The sequence below is a fragment of the Andrographis paniculata genome, unplaced genomic scaffold, assembly GCF_009805555.1.
Source record: "Andrographis paniculata isolate CXL003 unplaced genomic scaffold, ASM980555v1 Contig80END, whole genome shotgun sequence".
NCBI lineage: Eukaryota > Viridiplantae > Streptophyta > Magnoliopsida > Lamiales > Acanthaceae > Andrographis > Andrographis paniculata.
This window is the reverse complement of record NW_026137618.1, coordinates 4,805,574-4,830,764: the sequence shown is the minus strand read 5'-3', so window position 1 is coordinate 4,830,764 and position 25,191 is coordinate 4,805,574. Positions and strand designations below refer to the sequence as shown.

The window sequence follows — 25,191 nt, the reverse complement described above, 5'->3', positions numbered from 1 at the left end:
TGTATTTAATATTAAAAATTTCTTTATGGAAATATAGCGGACGAAAGGAGTATATTATTTTTTTGAATAATATGATACCATAACTTTTTTCATATATTATAATTTTTTTGACTATTTTTAGGTGGGGCAAGGTAGAAGAAAATAAAAATAGAACTTTTGAGGAAAATGAGAATTAGAAAGCTACGAACAAATAGAGCCTCACTCTCACTCTTTTTGCTCTACATTTCTTCAACCATTGCTAATATTGTATGCTATATACGTACAGCTCAAAATAATAAGTTAATGAATTATACTATCTGTTTAAAAAATTTCTTTCATATAATAAAATATATTACTCCCTTCGTCTTTTAAATGTATGCTAACTTTTTTTTTTTTTATTGTCATTGAAAAATATTATCATTTTTTTTTTAAATAAAAAATTATTATATTTTTGTTTTTTTTTTATTATAAAAGAAAAAATTATTATTATTTTCTTTTTAAGTAAAAAATTATTATATTTTTGTACTTTTGTTTAATATAAAAGAAAAAAGTAATCATTATTACTTATTTTTATTAAAATTTGTGCCCAGTAAAATGAACACACATTTGCAAGTATTTAAAAATTGTTGATGGTTGTACAAACATTAGAGTGAAAGATTTAAATTTTAATTTAAATAATAATTTAATTTGATATTGAGAAAAAAATATATATATATTTAAAATGGTAAAATTTTTAATTTGAAATAAAGAAATAACACATTCAATATTTTGAGACTAAATAACACCTTATCCATTCACAAAAAAAAAAATAAAAATGTATCCATCTCATTTTTTACATCATTTCTTATCAATGAATGATACCCTACAATTAATATATTTACAACAATACAATTCACTAATTTTTATTATCTTTTTTAAAAAAGTCAGTCATACAAATATTTGTCTTTTTATTTAGCGCTGAATTTGGGTAATTGTGTTAGTTCATATAAATGTAGACACACCGTGTGCTGTGGTGTGTCGTCAGCGCAGTGCTGAATTTTAAAGGAAATACTGAAACCAAATTCCAAACAAACATAACAAATGCAAAACAAAAACTCCCAAAAATAGAGGATCAATTATAACATGTATATAAAAAGCTTCAAATTATTCATTTCCTCCTAAACATTATGTATTATGTATGTGTGTGGAAGAACCTATTTATTGTTTTCGAACTACATATAGAGTATCGGATGCTATACAACAATCCCTTTTATCCATTGCGCTCCCCCGTTATTATATGTCTTTATTGATTCCTGAAACAGGGCACAATTTCAAAATGTGATATTAGCGTGAGCGGCATTGGCATTGTTTTTGTAAGGGAAGTACAATAAATACTCCTTCCGTCTCTACTAAAATAGACACGCTTTCCATTTAGATTTGTCCTACCTAAGGCTGCGGTTACGGTTGCTGATTGAGCACTTTTAACATAGTGTGCTGACAACGCACCAAATACATACAAATATAATCCGAATGCAACATATGAATTGACAACAATAAATCACCATCGTTTTTTTTTTTTTCAAGACAAGTCAGGCTAGGTGAACCATATATGACAGGCAAGACCGGAAGGCGCCACCAAACCATTTCTTACGGGATAGTACACACTACTGTTGATTTCATCACATAATGATCTATTCATTAAGCAAACCTTAAAATATTTACTGCAAGTTGCAGGCTTTGAAACCATTTATTGTATTATTATTATTATTATTATTTATGTGCTATTTAAACTTAATCAACAATAGTATAACCATTTCCCACCTACATAGCACTTCTCCATTTATGGACTATGTGTTACCCTCCCAACCCAATTATCCATTTATTTTCACTCTTACCTCTATTTAGCAAAATGCCATCATGCCATTATACATAAACATAAAGGTAATTTCATAAAAAAAAATATATATATATATATTATTTTTTAATCTACTACAAAATTAGTGTGTGAGATGAAGGATATATTTAACTTTCGAAGCAAATTTGACCTTGGTTAGCACGCATTCCATTGAGCAAGATGAATAAAGTTTGTGAACTCTTCTTCGAACAATAATGAGCCTATCAAAGTGGTTAATTCTCAAACTAGCAAAGCAGCATGTTCATTGAAAGTAGTATCGGTTAAACACTACGGGGAGGAAAGGGGAATCAATTCAGTTGTAGTTCATATTTGATTCGATGTTCACATTGAATAATATTCGACTCAAACTCAATCTCAAGCCACTTGACTTGTTTATCACATCAAGTTTTTATCGAGCTACACGGAAAACATTATATGATTATTTTTAACTAATATTGGTAAGTTAGTGAATTAACTCGAAGGTGAAGTGAGTTATTGAACGGAAAAGACGCTAGATTCTTGAATCTATGAACTTATTGTTTACTTCGATAATTTTTTTTTTTTTTTATCGGGATGCAGAATGACCGTCTCACCTAAAAGCTCGAAGTGAGTCCCCAACATTTTTTTTCTCACCAATTTCTTCATTGTACAATCCTCCCAAATTCCTATAAAAAGCACTATTTTCTTTTCTAAAACATCAAATCCAATCACTATTACAAAGAATAAAATAAAACAACAAATTAAATACACCTTTTATTATTTCTAAGATTTCTAAATATCTTAAGTTTAAGCAAACTAGTGTTTATTTTCTAAATTTTCTTGTCTTCATATCAGTCGAATTTAGTGGTAAATTTCGTCAATCAACTCAAGGTCGAGCTCAAAAAGTTATTAAGCAGCATGCTATCTAAGCTCGACTCTATCTCACCATTAATTACGACATCAAGAGGTATTATCAACCAAGTTCCTTAATATATCAAGCAAGAAAATCAGCTCTACATTACTCTTGTCGATGGGATCATGCTTCAGTTTACGATAAGCAGTTTAGCCAATCATGTTTCGATATGGTAAAAGACTAAAAACTTAGAAGACTTCCACAAAATATAAGGCGCCATAATCAGCTCTAAAAATGCTCCTTTCATGGGATCATGCTTCGGTTTACCACACTCTATACGGCAACACAGTTTTGGCCAATCTAGTTTTGATATGGTTAAAGAAACAAATTTGTAACATTTTGAATAACAAAGGCTCTGTTTATTTAGTTACTTTTGCAATTTTCGGCACTATTCATCAACATAAATTTTTTTAAGAAAAAAATTAGTACATAAAAAAACCTTTTTCTTCTTAAATGGTCGAATCAAATACCCAACCTTTTACAATTTTCAAAATTCCAAAATTTACATCTAAATCAGAGCCAAGATTTCTTCAATATGAATATCTTGGGAGTGATCTTCCAAGAAAGAATTTTCGACCAGCTTTCCGATTAATATTATAAAAAGTACAATATATCCATATATATACACAAAATATATAATATATACACTCTATCCACTATTACCGAAGTTTCTCTATACCTACTGTAAAAAAACACCTTAGACTAAAAACACAACAAGCACATCCCTAGTTTATACAGAGCACATAATATTTGACAATATATGATAGATCTGTAGAAAAAAATAGATTTCTTCACCACCCGTGAAATTTTCGGCAAATTCTTAAAAATGTTTTGTGTAAAAAGGGTGTGTTATCTTATCAAACTTCACCCACTTTCTACCATTCAGGCATTCATCAAATTTTTTTCCTCAAAAAACATCAAATTAAATCCCTATTTTTTATTTTCTATATTACACAAAATCAATTTTACATTAAAAAATATAACATCAATACCTATTTATATCACACTGTTCAAATCCTAAACCAAAATCCTAAACCCCCAAACAAACACACCCTAAATCTAAACCTTCCTAAGGAAGGAACTAGCAGCAAAAGAAGACCTAAATTAAATAACTAGAACAATTGAATAGCATCAAAACTATGCCAGAAAAAACATCACACACTGATAAAATCAATTAGAGTTGAGTGTTGAAGTTAGCTGATTGCAAAGCCACAAATCCATTATATAGTAGAAAAAGCCTTATGTATAATTGATGAACACAGGAAAAATGTGAATTATCGAATTAGGTTATTTAAGAAATGAATAAACCAAAATCATCAATTATCGAATTCTTTTGATGTAATTGATGAAAACAGCGAAAAATGTGAATTGTGGGATTTCAGTGAAGATTATTCAAGAAATGAGTAGAACAAAATCATTAATTATCGAATTCCTTTAATGAAATTGATGAAAACAGCGAAAAATGTGAATCATCGAATTAGTTTGAAGATCCAAAATCATCAATGTCGATTAATCGTGAGGAGTGTCACGCACAAAGATCAAAATCGATCAATTTCAACAGAGTAGTTTGTTGTAAACCCTAGAATTGAAATACTGACCTAAATGGAGAGAAAAGAGGTGAGCCTGAATGATATTACGAGCGCTCGATTTCCATGACGTTCTTATAGCCGGGAGAGTAGAGCGAGTAGACGACGGACTGGCGTTTGGCGACGACGAGCTGCGATTTGCCGTCGGCGAAGGCAGCGGCTGCATCCGCCGGGTCGGAGAGGCCGCCGTTGCGGCGAAAGGCGTCGACCGCGCGGCGCTTGGCGTACTCCCTTACGTTGTAGTCCGTGAATCCACGCGCCGTCCGTAAGAAGGAACGGAAGAGCGAGATCACTTCGTTACGCGTGGGCGCCGACGCCATTGATGCTGCTGCTTGCTCGCAATCTTTTAGTTCACAATATAAACAATATACTCCTACATATATATATATATACATGTGCATAAAAAAATAATATTCGAATAAAGATTTAAAAAATCCACAAAAATTCAAAAATGCTTTTTATAATTTTAAAAAATCTAATAAAATCCTATTTGAAAATTAATTTAAGATTTTAATTTAAATAGTTAAATTTTGAATATAAATAATTATTTAATATTATATGAATAAAAATTATTGTATTATATTAATATTTAATATAATATAAAAAAGTATAAAAATAAATTTTTATTTGATATTTTTAATTTTTTTTATAAATAATAAAAATAGAAATAAATCACTCAAAAGAATATACTCTTCAAGTCAAAATTAATTATATTTTTTTTATACCTTACTTGAAATATATAACTAATTTTGATGGAAGAGTGAGAATTTTTTTATTTTTTTATTTTTTTTTTATTAAAGTTTGGACATTTATAATCTTAATTTCAAATAGAAACTAAATACATTTTAATTTTCTTATTTTTTACTTTTAATAGTACTCCCTATGTTCAATAAGATAGGCTGAGAATTTAGATAAATTATAATTAATAAGTATATTAGTAAAAATAATTAAATAATTTAATTAATATTAAAAATTTTAAAATGCCATTAAAATATAATCATATTTAAAAAGAAAATGACATATTACGTAGATAAAAGAAGTAATAATTAAAAGTGATGGAGCTATTTGATTTTTTTACTCAAATTCAATTTTTTTTACTACTCAATTTCTATAATTTTCAATAAAATATCATATTAAAAATCTATAATATTTAAATCGAAATGAAACAAATGTGACATTTTGAATATAAAGAAATGCATTTAACAAACCTTGCCTTTATTCAAAAGAAAGATATTTTACAAGCATACTTTCACTTGCATCCGGGAGCATCAATGTACGGATGTACAACGAATTTGATGGATAAAGGATCAATTTTTACTCGAGACTTTATATCTTTTAGGACGGGAGCCAAGTCCGGGATGGCTCCATTTTGTTGATTCGGCCGTAATGGCCTTCCATTCAACAATACGGTTCGACTTTGAAGATTACCACCCGAGGGTGTCAAGTGGTATTCCTCGCGGTATAGATCATCGACCGGCACTTTGTTCCCGATCCATAAGATGGATCTTTTAATGACATGGGAGAACGACCCTTTCTCGACTCCCTTTTGTTCTATAATTGATGGCTCTATGTTGTTGAGGCTAGAAATGTCGACATAGTATGTCGTTTTCTTGTTCAAGTTGATAAGAAGTATCGCTACACCATCCTGTTACGTAAATATAATTTACATAAGAAAAGTCATATTAAAAAAAATAATAATAACAGAGAAATATATATATATATATAATATTTTAAAATTTTGACTGAGCGATATCTTTTACTATTTTAGTTTTTAAAATTAACTGCAACAAAATGGACGGCAATTTCAGCATCGTGCTTATAGCACATACAACACATTAGATATAAATTTATAGTATATATATATAATAGAATTAACAACACGTATTAATACTTTATACTAACATGTATTGTATGTTATATTTTTATATGCTATCTATAATTTCTTTCATAAGGTGATTAGAGGATGGTGCTAATATTCAATCATCACATTGATTGAAGCAAAAAATAATAATAAATAACACATATTCTCTGTCCAATTAAAAGATTGTCATTTTTCATATTTTTTTGTCTTTCATAATTTAATAATTGTATCATTTACCTAACATAATAAACACCCTTCCAACTTACAATATATTATACAAATGCTATTACTTTTATATTGCACAATATTAACAGAGATATTTTTATCATTTTTACTACAATCAAATATAATACTCCCTCCGTCCCGCAACAGGGGTGGCGTTTGCTTTTTGCACGTAGATTTTTGAATATTAGTATTATATTGGATTGTAGTAAAAATGACAAAAATACCCCTGTTAGTATGATGTAATAGAAAAGTAATGACATTTGTGTAATATATTGTAAATTGTAAGGGTATTTATTATGTGAAGTAGGTAGTACAATTATTAAATTAGGAAATGGTAACCTTGTTTTGGGACGGACAAAAATAGAAAATAGTAACTTTTCAATAGGACGGAGGGAGTATTAATATTAAAAAATTTACGTGCAAAAAGTAAACGTCACCCTTCAATGGAGTACTATATTTATAAAATGCCACGTGTATAATTAGGATTATTAAAATGGTGGCAAATGAAATATAAAACTATTTCTAAATCTAATATGCTTAAATGACTAAAATAATGAATAGCATTTATCAAAAATTAATAACCCTCATATATGTAGTCAAATTATGACACATAATGGGCTATGATATTTGTACTTTCTCTACCATAAGTCATAAGACTTTTGCTATAATTTGAAATTTTCCAAAAACTTATTTAACTTTTATTTCTACACCTCTTTTTTCACATTTTACTATTCTAAAGACAATTTGTAAAAATATTTTAAACTAGCAAAAAAAAAAACACTATAAAAATTATACTCCCTCCGTCCACTTAATAAGTTTACATTTACCTTTTGCGTAATTGTATTTAATAATAAAAATATTTTTATATTTGTATAATTTTTTACACAAATGTCATTATATTTGTATTAGAAGACACTAATAAAAGTATTTTTGTTATTTTCCTTTAATTTGTACTACGTTTTGATATAATAATTAATATTCAAATATCAACATACAAAAAAACAAATGTCAACCTTTTAAGCGGACGGTGGGAGTACTATATGAAATTTCATGCGAGAACAAAAATATGTAATCAACTTGGGATGGAGGTGTGCTCTTACTCTTGCTTTTGCACAATGAGCGTAAGCTCGTAAATAGCGCGACACATTGTTGTTGATGGCGAGCACGCCTTTTCCCATAAGTCGATGCCACAAAAGCGCGCTGAGAAGTGGAAACTAGATTAAATGACTATCTTTGGAAGACAATGATCGACAAACTATCTCATTAAATATAATGTCGACATAATTATACTCCCACTCGAATAGTCCCACTTTTCGTTTAAGATCCTCTCGCCTAAATAGTCATAATTCAATTACCAATTTACTGTCACTCCTACCTCAACTTAACCGGATATCATCACACACTTCACTATTGACTACATTAAACCCAAGAGCATTTGCCATTTTGATTTGATTCGAACTCGCTTAGCAATATGATACTATTGTTCTCGGGAGGTAGTACTTCAACATAAATGCATTAATGTTGGGTGAAATAATTATATTTCATCTAAAACTTTTGTTCGAGCAAAGCCGAGTCAAGTATTTTATTTTTGAACTTGGCTTCAACTTTGATCGAGGCGAGCTCAAGCTTATTAATTATATAAATGAGCTATAATTTATCTAATTATATATTAAAAAGATAATACTCCATCCGTTCTGCTCTAATGGTCTCATTTACCTTTTGCATTATTATATTAACATTAAAAATATTCTTATATTTGTATAATTTTTTGGACAAATGTCGTTATAATAGTACTGTAAGACACTAATATAATTATTTTTTTGTCATTTTTCTTTAATTTGTGTTACGTTTTCACATAATAATTAACATTCAAATATCAATATGCAAAAAGTAAATGGAACCTTAGAGCCACATAAAGATAGTAAGAACTATCACCCTATTGAATTTTATCAATATTTTTCAAGTCGAGCCTACTCAACTCAATAAAAATTTTCAAAATTTACCCGCTACTATGATCAACAAAAATTTTCAAAATTTACCCGCTACTATTGAATAGCTCAATTCTCATAACATCTCTAATCATATATAAGCAACCAAGAACTTATATATAAGAGATAGGAGAGTATCTTACCCGTAATAATCTGGAGTCGGAAGGAATGTATCGGTGTTTAGGAGCCCATAAAATCCACCGATAAAACTCTGTCGACAATATACCTTTGTGTGAAGCTTAGCCGCCATTCCGAGCTGATCAAGATACCTAAATTCCAATTCGAGTTTAAACTCATTTGTCGAATGTTAATAGGAAAAAAATGAATAAAAAGATTTGATTACCAGAAGCTGTACAAAAATGTATCGGATATCCCCTTAGCACCGCTGTTGTAGGCGCCACCGGATTCGCCAACCCAGGCGGACGCCCAAGGGCCATTGGCTCGAATAGTCGAAGCAAGATTGATGAATGTAGATGATACCTTGTTTAAGAAGTCGGGATTTAGGATTTTATTCTTGAGGTTGCCGTCGTTTCCTGCAAGAACGGAAGAGTTTATTTCGATCATGAACGCTAAACTTCTTGCGTAATATGAACAAGAATTCACCTCCGCCGAGGCTGTACAAATGATGTGTGACACCGTTGATCACATCTGGACCCGAGGCTTGAAGCATGTTATTGAACCACAGCTTTTCGTAGAATCCTCCCGGCGCCAAAAGTTGTGGGATCGACTCGGATTTTGCGTATAGTTCATCATTCAATGCCTTGAGTTGGATCATATCTTTCCCATATTGCTTGGAGCCGACTCGAGCGCTCACTCCGTGCCCACTTAGCTCGTTACCTTCATAAAAGACAATATTGAAACTACAAATTTATCGGGGGGGCTTTGTTTGAATTCGAAGAAAATAGTTCAAGAAGTCGTACCGAATTCCCACGAATCGATTTTGTATCCCTTGGAGACGGTGTAGTTTATAAAATCACGGGCATTAGTTGAATCCCAATTGCCTTGCCAATCGTCGTTTTGCATATGGCGCCTCCCGTAGAGAGCATTCAGGCTAAAGGTCACGACGGCTCTGCAAATGATCCCAATGTTATATCATAAAATCGACACGTAAAGACCATGTGCATTATACACAGCAAGATTTGATCGAACGAATCTGAGTTGGCCTCACCCGGTTTTTTCGAAGAAGTTATTCAGCTCATCCCATCTCTCCATGTGTAAACACCCTTCCGAAAATCCAAACATCTCACTGTTTTGCTTCTTAAGCTCAGGACAATAAGGCGGGGGATTCCCGACATTATATATGATCCGGTCCTCCAATGAGCCACCGATTCTAATTCTCAAACTCTCGAAAGCTTTCAGAAACAGAAAAAGGACATAATAAACACCATAGATAACACATCGCCAATATTCAAATTACTTAAACGAGACAGGGGAAGAAAACAGAGCATGGTATATCGATCAAACCTCGGATAGCATTGGTCAGAATCGGATGAGATAAGTTCTGAAATCAGAAGAAACACATGAATTAGACCAAAAAATACATATGAACAACATTTTAATCTCTTCTGCCACACCGATATTCTTACAAGATTTATAACAGATGATAATCCCCACGGGCAGTTACCGTAGTTGCACTTCTCGGGTGGCCACCAGTCGAGAGTAGCACAAATATAATTAGCATCGGTTTCAGCTACGGTTGCATTTGTGTCCACAACAAGACTAGTCTTTTCGGACTTGTGTGCAAGAATTGCAGGCACAAGCACGAAAAAGACCAAAATGGAGCTTCGAATTTGTAATCGAAATCCCATTTACAGCAATGGAATGTAACAGAACCTACGAATACAAACTGTGAATGGATAAATGAAAGAAACTCATTGCAAGAACTACAACATCCCTCTCAAGAAGCATAGCTATCCATACCAAATTCAACCGATTAATTATCCCGCAAAAGCTAATCAGGAATACTGCAAATGTACACAAACAACAAAAGAAGAGATTATCATGAGAAAATCCCACAAAATTAACTATAGAAGATTACAAATATGACAAAAGACTTATGCATAAGCAGAGGTGGATATACAATGACTACCTCCGATTATAATTCTTCGAAAAACACTGTCATCGAACTAATCGAAAGATTCAACTTATCCATCTATCTCAATCTAAAAGAACACTCAGATCCATTTGATGAATTCTGATACAAAACTATTGTTTTATGAAAACATAAAACCCCAGAAAGATCAGTAGAACCACATGAAAATTCTCAATTATTGTAAATAGTTTTTTAATTGGTCAATTTACTAATCTTTCTTTAACACATGGCATCCAATACCAATTTTCAATATAAAAAATCACATCAAACCAAAAAGATACAAAAAACAGAAGAAACAAAGCACAAGTAAACAAATCTAAATCCTGTATTTTTTAGAGGAATATTACTTTGCTTGTATAGAACACAATTTTACTTTTAAAGGTTAGTGTACTGTTTGTTCTTGTTGTATGCGTTTGTATCTTAGTTTTAGATGAAATAGGTGGACGTAATTTTTCTTCTTTACTGTCAACAAGTGATTTAGCATGGATGGATGCGATGCTTTAAATGGAAAAAAAATAACGTAGAAAATAATGTTCTGACTGATAAAAAACAGCATTAACCAAAAAAACAACATAAACAAAGAAGATAAACAACAGAATAAGACACGCAAAAAAATTCTCCAAATTCAAAATGCGAAATCAGGCAGTTATCAAAGAGTAGCAGCAAAAGGTGTATGATCTTACTTCTTATCCATGAATTCAACCAACAAAAACCTCACGAAATCAAATTCTGCATTTTAAAACGAATATTTCAAAAAAAAAATGCTCACGAAACACCAAACCTCAGTAGACAGTAATCAACAAGCAGCAGCAAAAAAGTGTATGATCTTACTTCTCAGCAATGAATTCAACCAACAAAAACCTCACGAAATCAAATTCTGCATTTTAAAATGAATATTTACACAAAAAATGCTCACGAAACACGAAACCTCGGTTTTCACATAATCTCCATTAACGAGCGGGAATGAAGGTCGATTGACAGAGCTTCTGCGAAGAGATTCAGCTGTATTTCGGTAACTAACCAGCGCCTTGACGTCGTCACATAATTTTTCTTACAGATCTACGCCCGGAGGAGAATCCGCCGATTAAGAATTGGGATGCAATTATTATGCTTCCTATTAGCTTGTGAACAGTTCTTGTGCCTTGGCAACGATCGCTCTTTTGGATACTTTACGGTGTGCTTTAGTGTTTGTTTGTTTCTAATTATTTATAATAAATTCAAATATCATATTTTAAATTATTTTATTTTATTATTATTTTTAACCTTTAGTTGGGGAAACGACTTTTTAGGTTATGATTTATTTTATTTTTTCGGTCCGCTTATAAGATCATATTTAAATTTTGTTTTCTCACTGTATTTAATATTAAAAATATATTTATATTTATATAATTTTTTATACAAATATATTTTTATTAGTATTATGAGACGCTAATTGAAGTATTTTTGTAATTTTTTTTAATTTATAGTACGTTTTGATATAACAATTAATATTCAAATATCAACAAGCAAAAAGTAAATAAGACCCTTAGAACCGGACAGATATACAGTATTATTTATTATGTACATGATATTATGTACGCGATATTATTTACTATTAAAACGTATGACAAATTAAAGAAAATATTACAAAAATTATTTTGATTAATATCTTATAATACTAATAGAATGACGTCTGTATAAAAAATTATACAAATATAAAAATATTTTTAAGATTAAATACGATGACACAAAAAGTAAATGTGACCATCTACGAGCGTACTAGCGGGTACGACATATGATTAAACAATTTTTAAAATATGTATTTTTATATTTTAAAAACTATAGTATTTTATTAAAATATATAATATTATTTTGTAAAGAATTTTATATAATACAAACAAATAAATAATTAACGTAAACTAATTTTATAAAAAAAAAAGTATAAATGTAGATATAAATATTTGTTTATCGAAGAGAGAGATAAAAAATAAATGTGTTTTGAGTTGGTCTTACATTATATATAATGTTATATATTTTAAAATTAATTAAGTTGATTTATATTTGTTAAGTATATACTCCCACCGTCCCATAAAGAAGTATCCATTTGTTTTTTGCACGTAGTTTTAGAAATATTAGTATTATATTGAGATATAGTATGAATAAAGTATAAATGACTAAAATAACCTTATTAGTACGTGTGATATAAAGATAATGACATTTATGTAATACATTATAAGTTGTAAGGGTATTTGTAATGTTAGGTAGATAGTACAATTACTAAAAAAAAATGGATACTTTGTTATGGGACGAACTAAAATGGAGAAATAGATATTTTGTTATGGGACAGAGGAAGTATTAAATTAATAAAATTTATTAAGTATAGATAATATCATTTGTTACAAGACTAACTAAAATAGATATGATATCATTTGTTATGAGACGAGGGAGTATGTATTACTCTCTTCGTCCTATATCAATCTATCTGTTTGCTTTTTACGATATTAGAAATATTAATATTATATTGGGATACAGTATAAATAAAAATAAAAATAAAAAAATTAAATTAATCTTATTAGTATTGTATTATATAAAAATAATGATATTTGTGTAATATATTGTAAAGTAGCAGGGTATTTGTAATGTTAAGTATAGAATATACATTTAAATATTTTAAACATTATATTTTAATAAAATATATATTATGTAGATGTCATTTTATAAAAAAACAAAATTTTATATACTAAAAATAAATAAAAAAATTTATAAAAAATTAAGAATTTTTAATATGAATAAAAAATATTTATTTATTAAAAAAATATAGAAATAAAAAAAATTGAACAGATTTTATAAAAATCAATAAGTTTATTTATATTTATTAAATATATTTAAGAATAAATCAAAATTGATAATGAATCCAGTAAATCCAAATTTATGTAATTTATCTAAAAATATTGTAATATATAAATTAAATTTAAAAAATATAATATCATTATATTTTTCGATTTATTTTTTAATATATTGGTAAATTATTAATATAGCGAGGGTGTGTTTGTTTGGGGGATTGAATTTTAAATCCTCAATTCATTCCATTTTTTTTCCCAAAAATATCAAATCAAACACCAATTTTTTATTTTTTATATTATACTAAAAATTAATTTTATATTCAAAACATCAAATCAATACCTATTTATATCATATCATACAACTATTCAAATTTAAAAATTTTACTATTCAAATCTCAACTCAAAATCCAAACCCTGAATGAATCCATCGGATATGGATCCGGTTGGCATCTACCTCTTGATCAAACTCCGAACCCGATCAGAGCATACAAAAATTAAATAATAATAATAATTCAATATAAACAAATATTTTTATATTATTAAAAACTGTTATACATATATTATACACATCGTATCCACGTACGTATATTTTAGTATATAGATGCATTTTATACAACACATTCGTACATATATATATATATATCACGCTTACCATTATAATATATTATTATTAGATAACAAATATATATATATATTTTTTATTTCAAAAAAATAAAATTTTAAAGAAAAACATAGCTACGCTTACCATTATAATATATTATTATTAGATAACAAATATATATATATATATTTTTTATTTCAAAAAAATAAAATTTTAAAGAAAAACATAGCTATTGTTGTAGTTCCTTTTTTGGCATTCCTTTGGAGAGAATCATGCAAATGTAATCTTTACGCAATAGCTATCATCATTTTTATATTTTAAGCATTTTGGTTTGATCGACAATGATTACATACAGTATTTTATATGAAATATATATATATATATATAGGCGGATGTACGTGGAAGCAAGGGACTCTAGGATCCCTCCCCCCACTCCACACCACCCCACCCCACCCCACCCCTTTTAAGATTTAATTTATATTTTATAATATATATAATAAATAAATTAAAAATTGCTAAATATTGATAGAGTATTTGTGAAATTTTAAATTTTGAATAATAAAAAAATTTATATCATAATAATTATTTGAGTCTATAAAAATAAATATGAATAAAAAAATAAATAATAATAATAATAAAAAAAATATTTTTCAAAAAGTTCTCAATCAAATGGATAGGAGATAATATTTTTTTTTAATAATTTTTTTTTTACTATTTATCAATTTCAAACAATACAAAAATAATATTGTAATATGTAGTTGTTACTGATATTTTGCATAATTTTCAAAATATGATAATTACATTGATCAAATTATTGAATAACAAGTAGATTATAATATTTTCGAAATTTGAAAAATAAACCCCCTTTTTCCTCCCGGTCTCGTTCCGCCTCTGTATATATATATATATTTTTTATTGAACACAATATGAATTTATATAATAAATTTTTTTTAAAAATAAGCAATATTTTTATTTTTATTTTGTATTTTTATTTTCAAAATGACATGATAATTTAATGTGATTATATATATAAAGTACTTTCTCTTTCTGTGCGGGAGAATTACGTCATATTTTTTTATTATTATTTGTTATATTTATACATAATTTATTTATAAGAAATAATTTTATTCGTTTATAATTTTATTATCTCTACTTTAATCAATAAAATTGTAATCAATAAAGTTCTCATAATGCCATTATTTTATTTTTTTACTTATTTCATTTTTACAATAAAATATTACAATATATTTTTAGTTTTTTTGTTCGAATATTGTAACATAATCAGCCTGGATAGAGGGGAGAGAGTATTTATATTTTATTCTCTGACAAAAATCAATAATTCAATACAAATATTAAATTTTTTTTATTATCGACATTATTCCCTATCATTCACATAAAAAAATTCAAATTAAAATACTAAAGAAATAAATTATTTTACATTTCTCTTTCCCTACTTAATTCTTTTTCCAATTTCATTTTATTCTCATTTCTTCGCAATTTCATTCTCTGTAGCAAACTCTCATAGTATCCGGTGTTCTAATTAAATTTTAGTTTCAATTTATCTTTTAGCTTATTATTATTATTATTATCATTATTATTATTATTATTATTATTATTTTGATGTTTCTTTTGGCATGTTTAGTTGTAAAACTTTAGTTTTAATCTTATTATATTTTAAAAAATATTTTTTAAAATATTAAATTAAATATCTGAAGGTTTCATATACTTTTTGGTATTAGATCTTTAAATATTAATTATTATATTAAAACATAGTACAAATTAAGAAAAAAATACTTTCATTAGATACTAATAGAATGATATTTGTACAAAAAATTATATATATATAAGAATATTTTTTAAGTTAAATACAATGACGCAAAAGGTAAATGTGACTTTTAGAGGCGGACGAAGGGAGTATTTCTTTTTTATTTATTATATTATATTAAAATTTAATTTTATATTTCAAATATTACATCAATATATATTTATATCACATTAAACCACTATTTCAATTCAAAATTTTATTATTCGGAATTAAAATAAATACAAACTTTACTTTTCTATCCCAAATTGCTATTTAAGGTTTCTTCTTCTTCCTCCTACTAAAACCATATAAGTTATTTATTTTAATATTTTTGGATTCTCTGCTTGATCATTAATATTAATGTGGCCAATTTTATTTAAAAAAAAAATAGTTGCTTAATTGTATATTTGAATCCATTTCTTATTAGTAAAATAAGGAATAAATTTTATTTGTAAGCAATTACTGCATTTAAATTAAATGAACTTGATTTAGAACACAATATAAACTTTTTACATATTCAAATAAAATAGAGTAAAAATCAATTTTAGTCCCAATCAAATTCATTTTTTTTTTTATATTTTTGTCTCATTAAAAAAAAAAATTATCAAAATTAATCCTTAGTCCCACCGTTAAAATTTCAACGGAATAAGGTGACGTGGTCATAACGGAATTTAATGTGACAAGTGATTTGGAGAAAGTATAATTTTTATAGTGTTTTTTTTTTTTTTTTGCTAGTTTAAAATATTTTTACAAATTGTCTTTAGAATAATAAAATGTGAAAAAGAGGTGTAGAAATAAAAGTTACATAAGTTTTTGGAAAATTTCAAATTATAGCAAAAGTCTTATGACTTATGGTAGAGAAAGTACAATATCATAGCCCATTATGGAGTCATAATTTGACTACATATATGAGGGTTATGCATTCCTATTAATTTTTTATAAATGCTATTCATTATTTTAGTCATTTAAGCATATTAGATTTTTTAATAATCCTAATTATACACGTGGCATTTTATAAATGATAGTACTCTATTGGAGACTTGACGTTTACTTTTTGCACGTAAATTTTTTAATATTAATATTATATTTGAATATAGTAAAAATGACAAAAATATCTCTGTTAGTATTGTGCAATATTGTAAGTTGGAATGATGTTTATTATGTTAAGTAAATGGTACAATTGTTAAATTAAGAAATAGTAACTTTGTTTTATAACTAAAAAAAATAGAAAATGACAATATTTCAATAGGACGGAGGAAGTATGTGTTATTTATTATTTTTTTTTGCTTCAATCAATGCCATGATTGAACATTAGCACCATCCTCTAATCACACAAATTATAGATAGCATATAAAAATATAATATACAATACATGTTGGTATAAAGTATTAATACGTATTGTTAATTCTATTTTTATTATACTACTCAGTTATATTAATCTTAATTTATAATTATTTTTATTATATGATAATTATTTTCACTCATATATATTTAATTATTTACTAATTATACATTTCATAAATTCTCGTGTCTACGGTAAAACGGACAAAATATCCGAAACGGAGGGAGAATTTGTTAACATTTGACTTTTTGGGAGAAATGGCTTTGTGGGAACTATACATTATTTTATTTTGATTTTGGTATTGGGAAACAAAATAAAGACAAGAATATATATGTAACACATCCTATATTATTTTTATTTAGTACCATCCTTAAATTTTGAAAATTTGAAAATATGAAGCACAAGTTTACAAGTAAACACTCAAGTAAATAACCACTCTAGGACATATATAGTAATGTGGCCGAGGATCGATGCCTTATTTGCACTTTTTAATATATATATATATATATATATATATATATCTGTCGAAGTTCGTTGATTTAACGCTCCACCCTGCAATGAAAAACATAAGATTTCATATTCGACAATAAATTATTTAGACAAAGATTTTTTGAGTTTTGAAATTTTAAAATGTTTTAAAATAGTAAAAAAAAAAATTATATATTAAGGGTGTGTTTGTTTGGGGGTTTGGATTTTGAGTTGAGATTTGAATAATAAATTTTTTTGAATTTGAATAGTTATATGATGTGATATAAATAAATATTGATGTGATATTTTGAATGTAAAATTGATTTTTAGTATAATATAAAAAAAAAAAAAATAGGTGTTTGATTTGATGTTTTTGGGGATAAAAAATAGGATGAATAGTGGAAATCTAATCCAATCTCCCAAACACACACACCCTTAATGTGATATTTTAGGATGCGGATCCTATGCTGATCCGGCTAAGTCAACAAGGTGTTGACCGGATTAGCATATGTCATACACATAACCAATATATATTTACACGTAGTACCACATAGGTTGATCTGATCAAATTCAACGTAATTCTGAATTGACCAGATCAACAGCTAATCCATGTCCGGTATTTTATGAAGAAAAATAAATATCTACTTTGATATATATAGTTTATTTTTTTAAAAAGTAATATTAATAAATAGTGTCAATTTTTTTCAAAATTATGTATATAAATATATGCTTTGAGTGGTCGTAAATGACCATAACATAGACTCTGTTTAGATATATTTTTGAACATATTTTAATACTATTAACTCAACATTTATCTCTCTATAATATATAAGATCAACCATTGGATTTTTCTTAAAATTATTAAATTAAAAAAAAATAACTTTATATACAAGACATTACATGTAACTTTATTTATATTGTATTAAAAAATTATACTCCGTCCATCACATACAAAGTAAACATTTATTTTTGACGCGATGTTTAAGAAATAATACTCCCTCCGTCTCACATACCGTGTCTGTTATACTGTAGACACAGTATTTTAGGAGGGGTGTAATTAGTAGATAATTAAGAATGTATTAGTAAAAATAATTATTCTATAATATAAATAATTATAAATTAAGATTAAGATAACTAATTAGTTTAATTCAAATAAAAAAAAGTAAATTAAAAAGTTTAAAATGATATTAAAATGTGTAATCATTTTCCAAAAAAGGAAAGTGACATGAAATGTGGGACGAACGGAAAAGCAACGTGGACATGGTATGTGGGACGGAGGGAGTAGTATTTTAATTATAGGGTTTGTTCGTTTGAAGAATTTTACTAAAATCTTACTATTCATCAAAAAATTTTCTCCCAAAAATATCAAATCAAATATCTATTTTTCATTTTTTATATTATCCTAAAAATCAATTTTACATTCAAAACATCACATCAACACCTATTTATATTACATCATACAACTATTCAAATTCAAAATTTTTACTATTCAAATTCCAACTCAAAATCCAAACCCCCAAACAAACACACTCACAGTGGGTAGTTAAAAATAGTGTAATGATATTTTTGCCATAATTTTTTGGTGTAAAAGTAATGATGTGATGTAAAGTAAAGGTATTTGTGGAAAAAAGTAAGGTATTTAATGAAATGTTTACTTTGTAATTAGACGTCCCAAAATAAAAATATGTATACTTTCTAACCGGACAGAGAGAGTATTTTACTAATTATATATTTCTCATCTTCTAAAAACCTTCAAAAATACTTTTAAACCATACCTAAATGCGCACATATAGATTGAGTCATAACAATTTACATTCGTATATAAACAATAGCGTGCATTATATATATATATATATATATATATCTTACTTTGAACAATCGAGCGCGTCTGAGTATGTGTAGGGGATATTAACGTTGCATATTTTTGGGATGTTGTTAACAAAATCCGATTTGGCCCCAATCTTCGGAACAATGATTTTGATACACTTACAAACATCTTGTGCATTTGGTGTATCGTTGGCGGCTTCGTTGAGTGATTGAGTTCCGGAACAACAAGGTAGCGGCACTTGTCCTCCATTTAGGACATAATTGTAACATGAGCTAAGATCGGCCAAGACAGCACTACATTTAACAGTTGCTTCGACCTTTGTAAAAGTTATTACAAAAAACATTATTGCCAAGCAAGCAAGTTTAGAAGCCGTTGAATTTTCCATGGAAAAATATTAATTTGTGTACTTATAAACAAGGGTACTTTGAGTTGCAGTTCAGAGTAAATGAAAATGTGCGCAATTTTCACTTATATTTATAGAAGGAATTACATCGAAAATTTGAATTTATTAAATTTTAACAATTATATAATAGTTGAAATTTCCTCTTCATAATTTTACTTTTTTGTAACAAGAGAATGACATCAACTTGTCGATTTTTTTTCGATTAGGTTGTTAATATACATAATGTTTTTGCGTGTTGTGTTCAATTATCTTAGTATGTCAAAGCGAATACGATTAATACTATTTTTGGAATATTTTAGTCCTAATTAAACATTTGCCACAAAATATATTTTATTTATTATGAGAAATTATATTTATATAAGTTGATGACGATGTAAAAGAATTCTCGTCCTTAAGTAAACGATTTTGAGTTTAAGCTTTGTATATAATTGAAAACTATTTTTTTTTCTTTTAGAAAATATTTCTTTATTTTGTTCAATTGATTGTGTTTTGAAATGTTTTATTTTAAAATGTTTTACATAAAAAATATTGTTAAAGTGTTTTTTTGTTTTTGGGCGACATTTTGAAACGTTTTGTTTAGTTTTTAATTTTAATTTAAATAATAATTTTACATAATATTTTATAAAATAAACTAATGTATTCTTATAAAGAAATTGTACATTGCATAGTAAAAATATATATATATGTATATATATACAAAGAAAACGAAAGGAAATAAAACCTTTTATGAAATATTTTAAGCATTTAGTGATATATCTTGATATTTTGAAATTATTTAATTACATATACAATTTTAGAACTTTGGATACTCCTTTGGTCCACTTTTATTTATTTATTTATTTGCTTTTTGTAGATTTTAAAATATAGGTAGTTTTATAAATAAATAGCACAATATAAAATATCCTAAAGGCATTTGGTTTTTGATAATATTTTACTTCATCCGTCGTCCAAACGTGTGCTAATTTGATCGGACACGAATTTTAATAAAAGTGAGTAATAATAGTTATTTTTTCTTTTTATAGTAAAAAAAAATTACAAAAATGTAATAATTTTTTATTTAAAAAAGAAACGAAAATATTTTTCAATGACAAAAAAAATGAACATAGATTTGAACGACGGATGGAGTATTATAATAGTATGTAAAGTGTATTACTTTTTCTATTTAAATTGAAAGTACAATTATTATTAAAAATAAAAAGGAAAAATTGATTTTGAAACCATCAAAATGACAAATAGGATATATGGATAGTAAATGGAAGCAGTATTATTTATTAATAATATTTAGAAATTACATAAAATACCTACTTCTTTTAGATTTTTACCATTTAAAAAAAAAATCAAAATTTCATACTTTTATATCTTTAATTTTAATTTTTTAAAAATATTATTACTTTTATACAAAATATATTTAATAATAATTTTATTTTAAAATATCAAAATAAAAAGTACATAAATTTTGACATAATTATTTAAATCAAAGATAAATATTTTAATCACTAATTTTTCAAAAATAAATAAATAAATTGTTACTTCCTCCATCCCAATTAGAGCGTTTATGTCCGGTACGAAAATTGAGAAAAATAGATATTTTATTAAAAGAGTGATAAAAGTAAAAATATAGTTGATGATATTTTTAAAAATTTAGTTATAATTAAAAAAAATGAGGAGAGAATGTAATAAAGATAGTGATTTTGGTGTAAATAAATATTGAAGGAAAGATAATAATTAAATATAAATTTTTTTATTTTGTCAAAACTAATAATCAGATAGACTAAAAAGAAAAGTGAAACTAAGGGGGTGTATTCAATCTAGACTCTGTATGATTTTGTTGGACTTTCAAAATTTGAATGTATTCAATCAAAAAATTTGGAGGTATTCAATCGAAATTTTTTAAAGTATTTTAAAATATTGAGGTATTGACTTTCAAAGTTCTTTTTAAAATTTTGAGATATTCAATAATCCATAAATTTTCAAAGTCTACAGATTTTAATGAAAATTTGTGAAAATTTTGTATATAATAGAATCATCAGTAGAGATTTTGGTGGATTCTTTAAATTATTATTATTATTATTGGTGTTGTTGTTGTTTTTCTTATTGTTGTTCTTGTGATAAATAATATGATAATATTTATTAATATTATTATAATTTGTAATAAAAATAATAATTTAAAATTAAAATATATTAGCAAATTATTATGAATTTTTTTAAAATATATTTTTATATTATAAATATAATTTTAAAAAATATTATTATCATAATGAATATGTATTGCTCTCGTCTTTTCTTTTCAATTATCGAATATAATATACTGTCATTTCGGTGTCATTCTCCTTTTTCAATTATCAAATACATTATATTATCATTCCAATGACGGTGAAATAGATATTAAAATATATTTTTTTTGAACCGTTAATTTGTATTTTATTTTAACATTTTTTCAAAAATCGTAAATTATATTTTTTATTTGATTTATATAGGTATTCATTTTTTATATAAAAAAATTATATAAATAATAATAATAATAACTAATAAAGAAATGTAAAATTATTTTGATATATTGAATGATAATATAATACTAAAATTTTAAAATTAATAATTTACAATATAGTGGTGTTACCGATGTTACAATATTTCTACATTATTAATAATTATATATTATTTATTAATATTAAATTTTATTTTATTAATACTTATATATTATATTTATAAAATTTGTGCCGGATATAAATTTATATAATTAATATATATTCATAAAAAAATTATTTTACAATCCTACGAAATTCATATAAATTCATAAAGAATTCAAATATAAATAAATTACTAAAATTCATCAAACTAGCGTATACTCTGTGAATTTTCTAAATCCATCAATATTTTTTTTAAAAAAAAAAATTATTAAAATTTCAATTGAATACAACCCCTATATTTGAAGAACGGAGGGAATATAAACTGTCTCACCCACTCACCTTTATTGAGTGATTTGGATATTTTCTTTATATATATATATATATATAGTTATTTAATATATTATTTTCTTTTATGAAAACAAATATTGAATTTAATTATTTTAAAAGTAATAAATAACAATATAAAATAAAATACAAAAAGAACACATTACAAATTTTCCATACAATGACCATGAAATGACCAAAACAGTTATACTAAATTTGATAGAAAAAAAAAATGAAAAAAAAATTAAAAATGATAATAACCTTTCGTATTCGAACTCTTTTTTTTTTTTGCGAGCTATTTATATACAAATTAGGATAAGTAAGACGTCGGGTATTTAAAGCTCCTTGTCATCTAAATAAGCAATGAAAGATCAACAAACATGTAAGAAATTGTAATGAAATACTCCTTTAGTCCCACCACAATTGAATTAGAGACACGGTATATAAGGTGAATATATTTAATTAGTTAATAATAATAATTAATTATAATATTATTATATTATTTTTTTGTATAATTAATAATATTTATATTTTTAAAGTAAATTTAATATATATGATTAAAAAAATTAAAATATATATTTAAAAATTTAAAAATTATATAGAAATTAAAAAATATATGCAATATGGATATCATTTTGTAGAGAATAAACTTTTCTATAATATAAGTAAATAAAAAAATATTTCTGTTTATTTATAATTAACATAAATCAATTTTATAAAAGATGTGTAGTTTTAAATATAGATAAAAATATTTATTTTTTTGGAGAGAGATATAAATAAAAGAGTTTTGAGTGGGTTCTACCTCATTTATGATGTTGTATGTATGCAGTTAATTAAATTGATTTATATTTGTTAAATATGTTTTGATTTAATAATTTTTACCAAAAATAGAAATGTGTCAATTGTTACGAGACAGATAAAAATAGAAATAGTGTCAATTGTGGTGGGACGGAGGGAGTATTTATTTATAACGGATATCTTTATAGTTTTGAAATAGATTCGTCGCCCGAGCCTTAATTACATTAGAAATTTATTGAGACGTAATTGTATTTCTTGATGGTTTCTATTCAGATTTTCTATTATTTAGACTTATATTCTTCGAACAAAATATAATTTTTTATTTTACAAAAATATCATATTAAATATTTTTTCCGTCCGCCTCTAATGGTTACATTTACCTGCGTTTTGATATAATAATTAATATTCAGAGATCAACACGCAAAAATTAAATGTAATCCTTAGAACCGGACGAAGATAGTATTATTTAAATAAAAAATAACCTCAATCCAAACCTCAAAGAAAACACATTCACATGCTTTCATTGAATTTCTCGATCGAAATGATTATTAACGTTGTTTGAGAATAATTGAAATCATCATAAATTTACTTGGTCATTATTTTTAAATTTTGATTTTAATAATGCATTAAACATAATTTTTTATATAAAAAAATAATAATAATACTCCCCCGTCCCGGCTATCACGTCCGTTTTACTATAGATACATGAATTTAGCAGTGGTATAATTAGTAAATAATTAAAAATATATTAGTAAAAATAATTATTATATAATAAAAATAATTATAAATTAAGATAATTAATTAATTTAATTAAAATTAAATAAATTATAAATTAAATAATTTAAAATAAGATTAAAACATATAGTAATTTTTTTCTAAAAAGAGAATGTGACAAAATTAATGGGACGATGGAAATATAAAAATGGACGTAATAAGTGGGACGGAGGTAATATATTTTAGTAATATATTTTTAAAATATCCTTTGGGAGCAAAATTTCATTAATAGAATAAATCTCCTAAAAAAATCCCAAACAAACACAATAATATTTTGAAACATTTGGATGTGTTACATTTGTGGGGCGTTTGCAGAGAAACGAGAGTAGAGAATAGAATTTGAGAGAAAAGAAATTGAGGAGAGAATGGAAATTAATTCTCTTGTTTGGTACAATAGAGAATTCAGTTGAAAAATGTAAAAAAAAAAATGAATGGATCGGACAAGAATAAATGATTAATCTAACAAAAGAGAGTTTTAGCAAGTGAGAATCATGAAAAAATATTTATGGTGACTTTTGTTTTAAAACAAAAAATTATAAATTATATACGAAGTTTTGTAAGATCATATTTTAGTATAAATTTTTGTAAAAAATTAAATACTTAATGATAAATTAAAAATAATTTTTGTAAAACTGAAATAATATAATATAAATAATTATAAAAATTAAATATTACAAAAAAGAATAAAAAAAATAAAAATATATATAGTAGAAATCATTTTTCTCCATTTCTCTGAATATATGATAGAAATGAAAATAGAAAAATAGAAAAAATTTATCTCTTAACTTTCATTTCTCTGACTCAAACAAACAGGAAAAATAGAAACATTTCCATTTTTCTGCCACCAATTATCTGTACCAAACACACGGAACAATTGCATGTATATATATATACTAGAACACGC

The 25,191-nt window shown here is 25.9% G+C and overlaps 3 protein-coding genes across 9 annotated transcripts; all 3 read right to left on the bottom strand.

Annotated features, from left to right (window-relative positions):
* Positions 1–1,083: 1,083 nt before the first annotated feature.
* On the bottom strand, positions 1,084–4,694 carry LOC127241120 (protein ISD11-like). The gene is made up of 2 exons (XM_051260025.1): positions 4,343–4,694; positions 1,084–1,271 (listed from the first exon to the last, which is right to left on the bottom strand). Exon 1 carries the CDS (start codon positions 4,648–4,650, stop codon positions 4,378–4,380), a length of 273 nt encoding a protein of 90 aa, XP_051115982.1. The 5' UTR covers positions 4,651–4,694; the 3' UTR covers positions 1,084–1,271; positions 4,343–4,377.
* Positions 4,695–5,528: 834 nt separating this feature from the next.
* Positions 5,529–11,663, bottom strand: LOC127240833 (heparanase-like protein 2). Of its 7 annotated transcripts, none has more exons than XM_051259659.1 (12): positions 11,425–11,663; positions 11,180–11,225; positions 10,325–10,368; positions 9,991–10,250; positions 9,869–9,905; positions 9,573–9,756; positions 9,325–9,473; positions 9,008–9,241; positions 8,748–8,937; positions 8,548–8,673; positions 7,517–7,616; positions 5,529–5,975 (listed from the first exon to the last, which is right to left on the bottom strand). In XM_051259659.1, the coding sequence occupies exons 4-12, from the start codon at positions 10,210–10,212 to the stop codon at positions 5,580–5,582; spliced, it is 1,638 nt and encodes a 545-aa protein (XP_051115616.1). In that variant the 5' UTR covers positions 10,213–10,250; positions 10,325–10,368; positions 11,180–11,225; positions 11,425–11,663; the 3' UTR covers positions 5,529–5,579. The 7 variants fall into 7 exon arrangements, with proteins under 7 accessions (XP_051115616.1, XP_051115614.1, XP_051115617.1 ...); XM_051259657.1 differs by having other exon boundaries at positions 9,991–10,237; XM_051259660.1 differs by lacking the exon at positions 11,180–11,225 and adding an exon at positions 10,494–10,609.
* A 5,909-nt stretch (positions 11,664–17,572) lies between these two features.
* Positions 17,573–19,786, bottom strand: LOC127241104 (non-specific lipid-transfer protein Lac s 1-like). Its single transcript, XM_051260002.1, has 2 exons — positions 19,403–19,786; positions 17,573–17,617 (listed from the first exon to the last, which is right to left on the bottom strand). Exons 1-2 carry the CDS (start codon positions 19,744–19,746, stop codon positions 17,605–17,607), a joined length of 357 nt encoding a protein of 118 aa, XP_051115959.1. The 5' UTR covers positions 19,747–19,786; the 3' UTR covers positions 17,573–17,604.
* Positions 19,787–25,191: the final 5,405 nt, after the last annotated feature.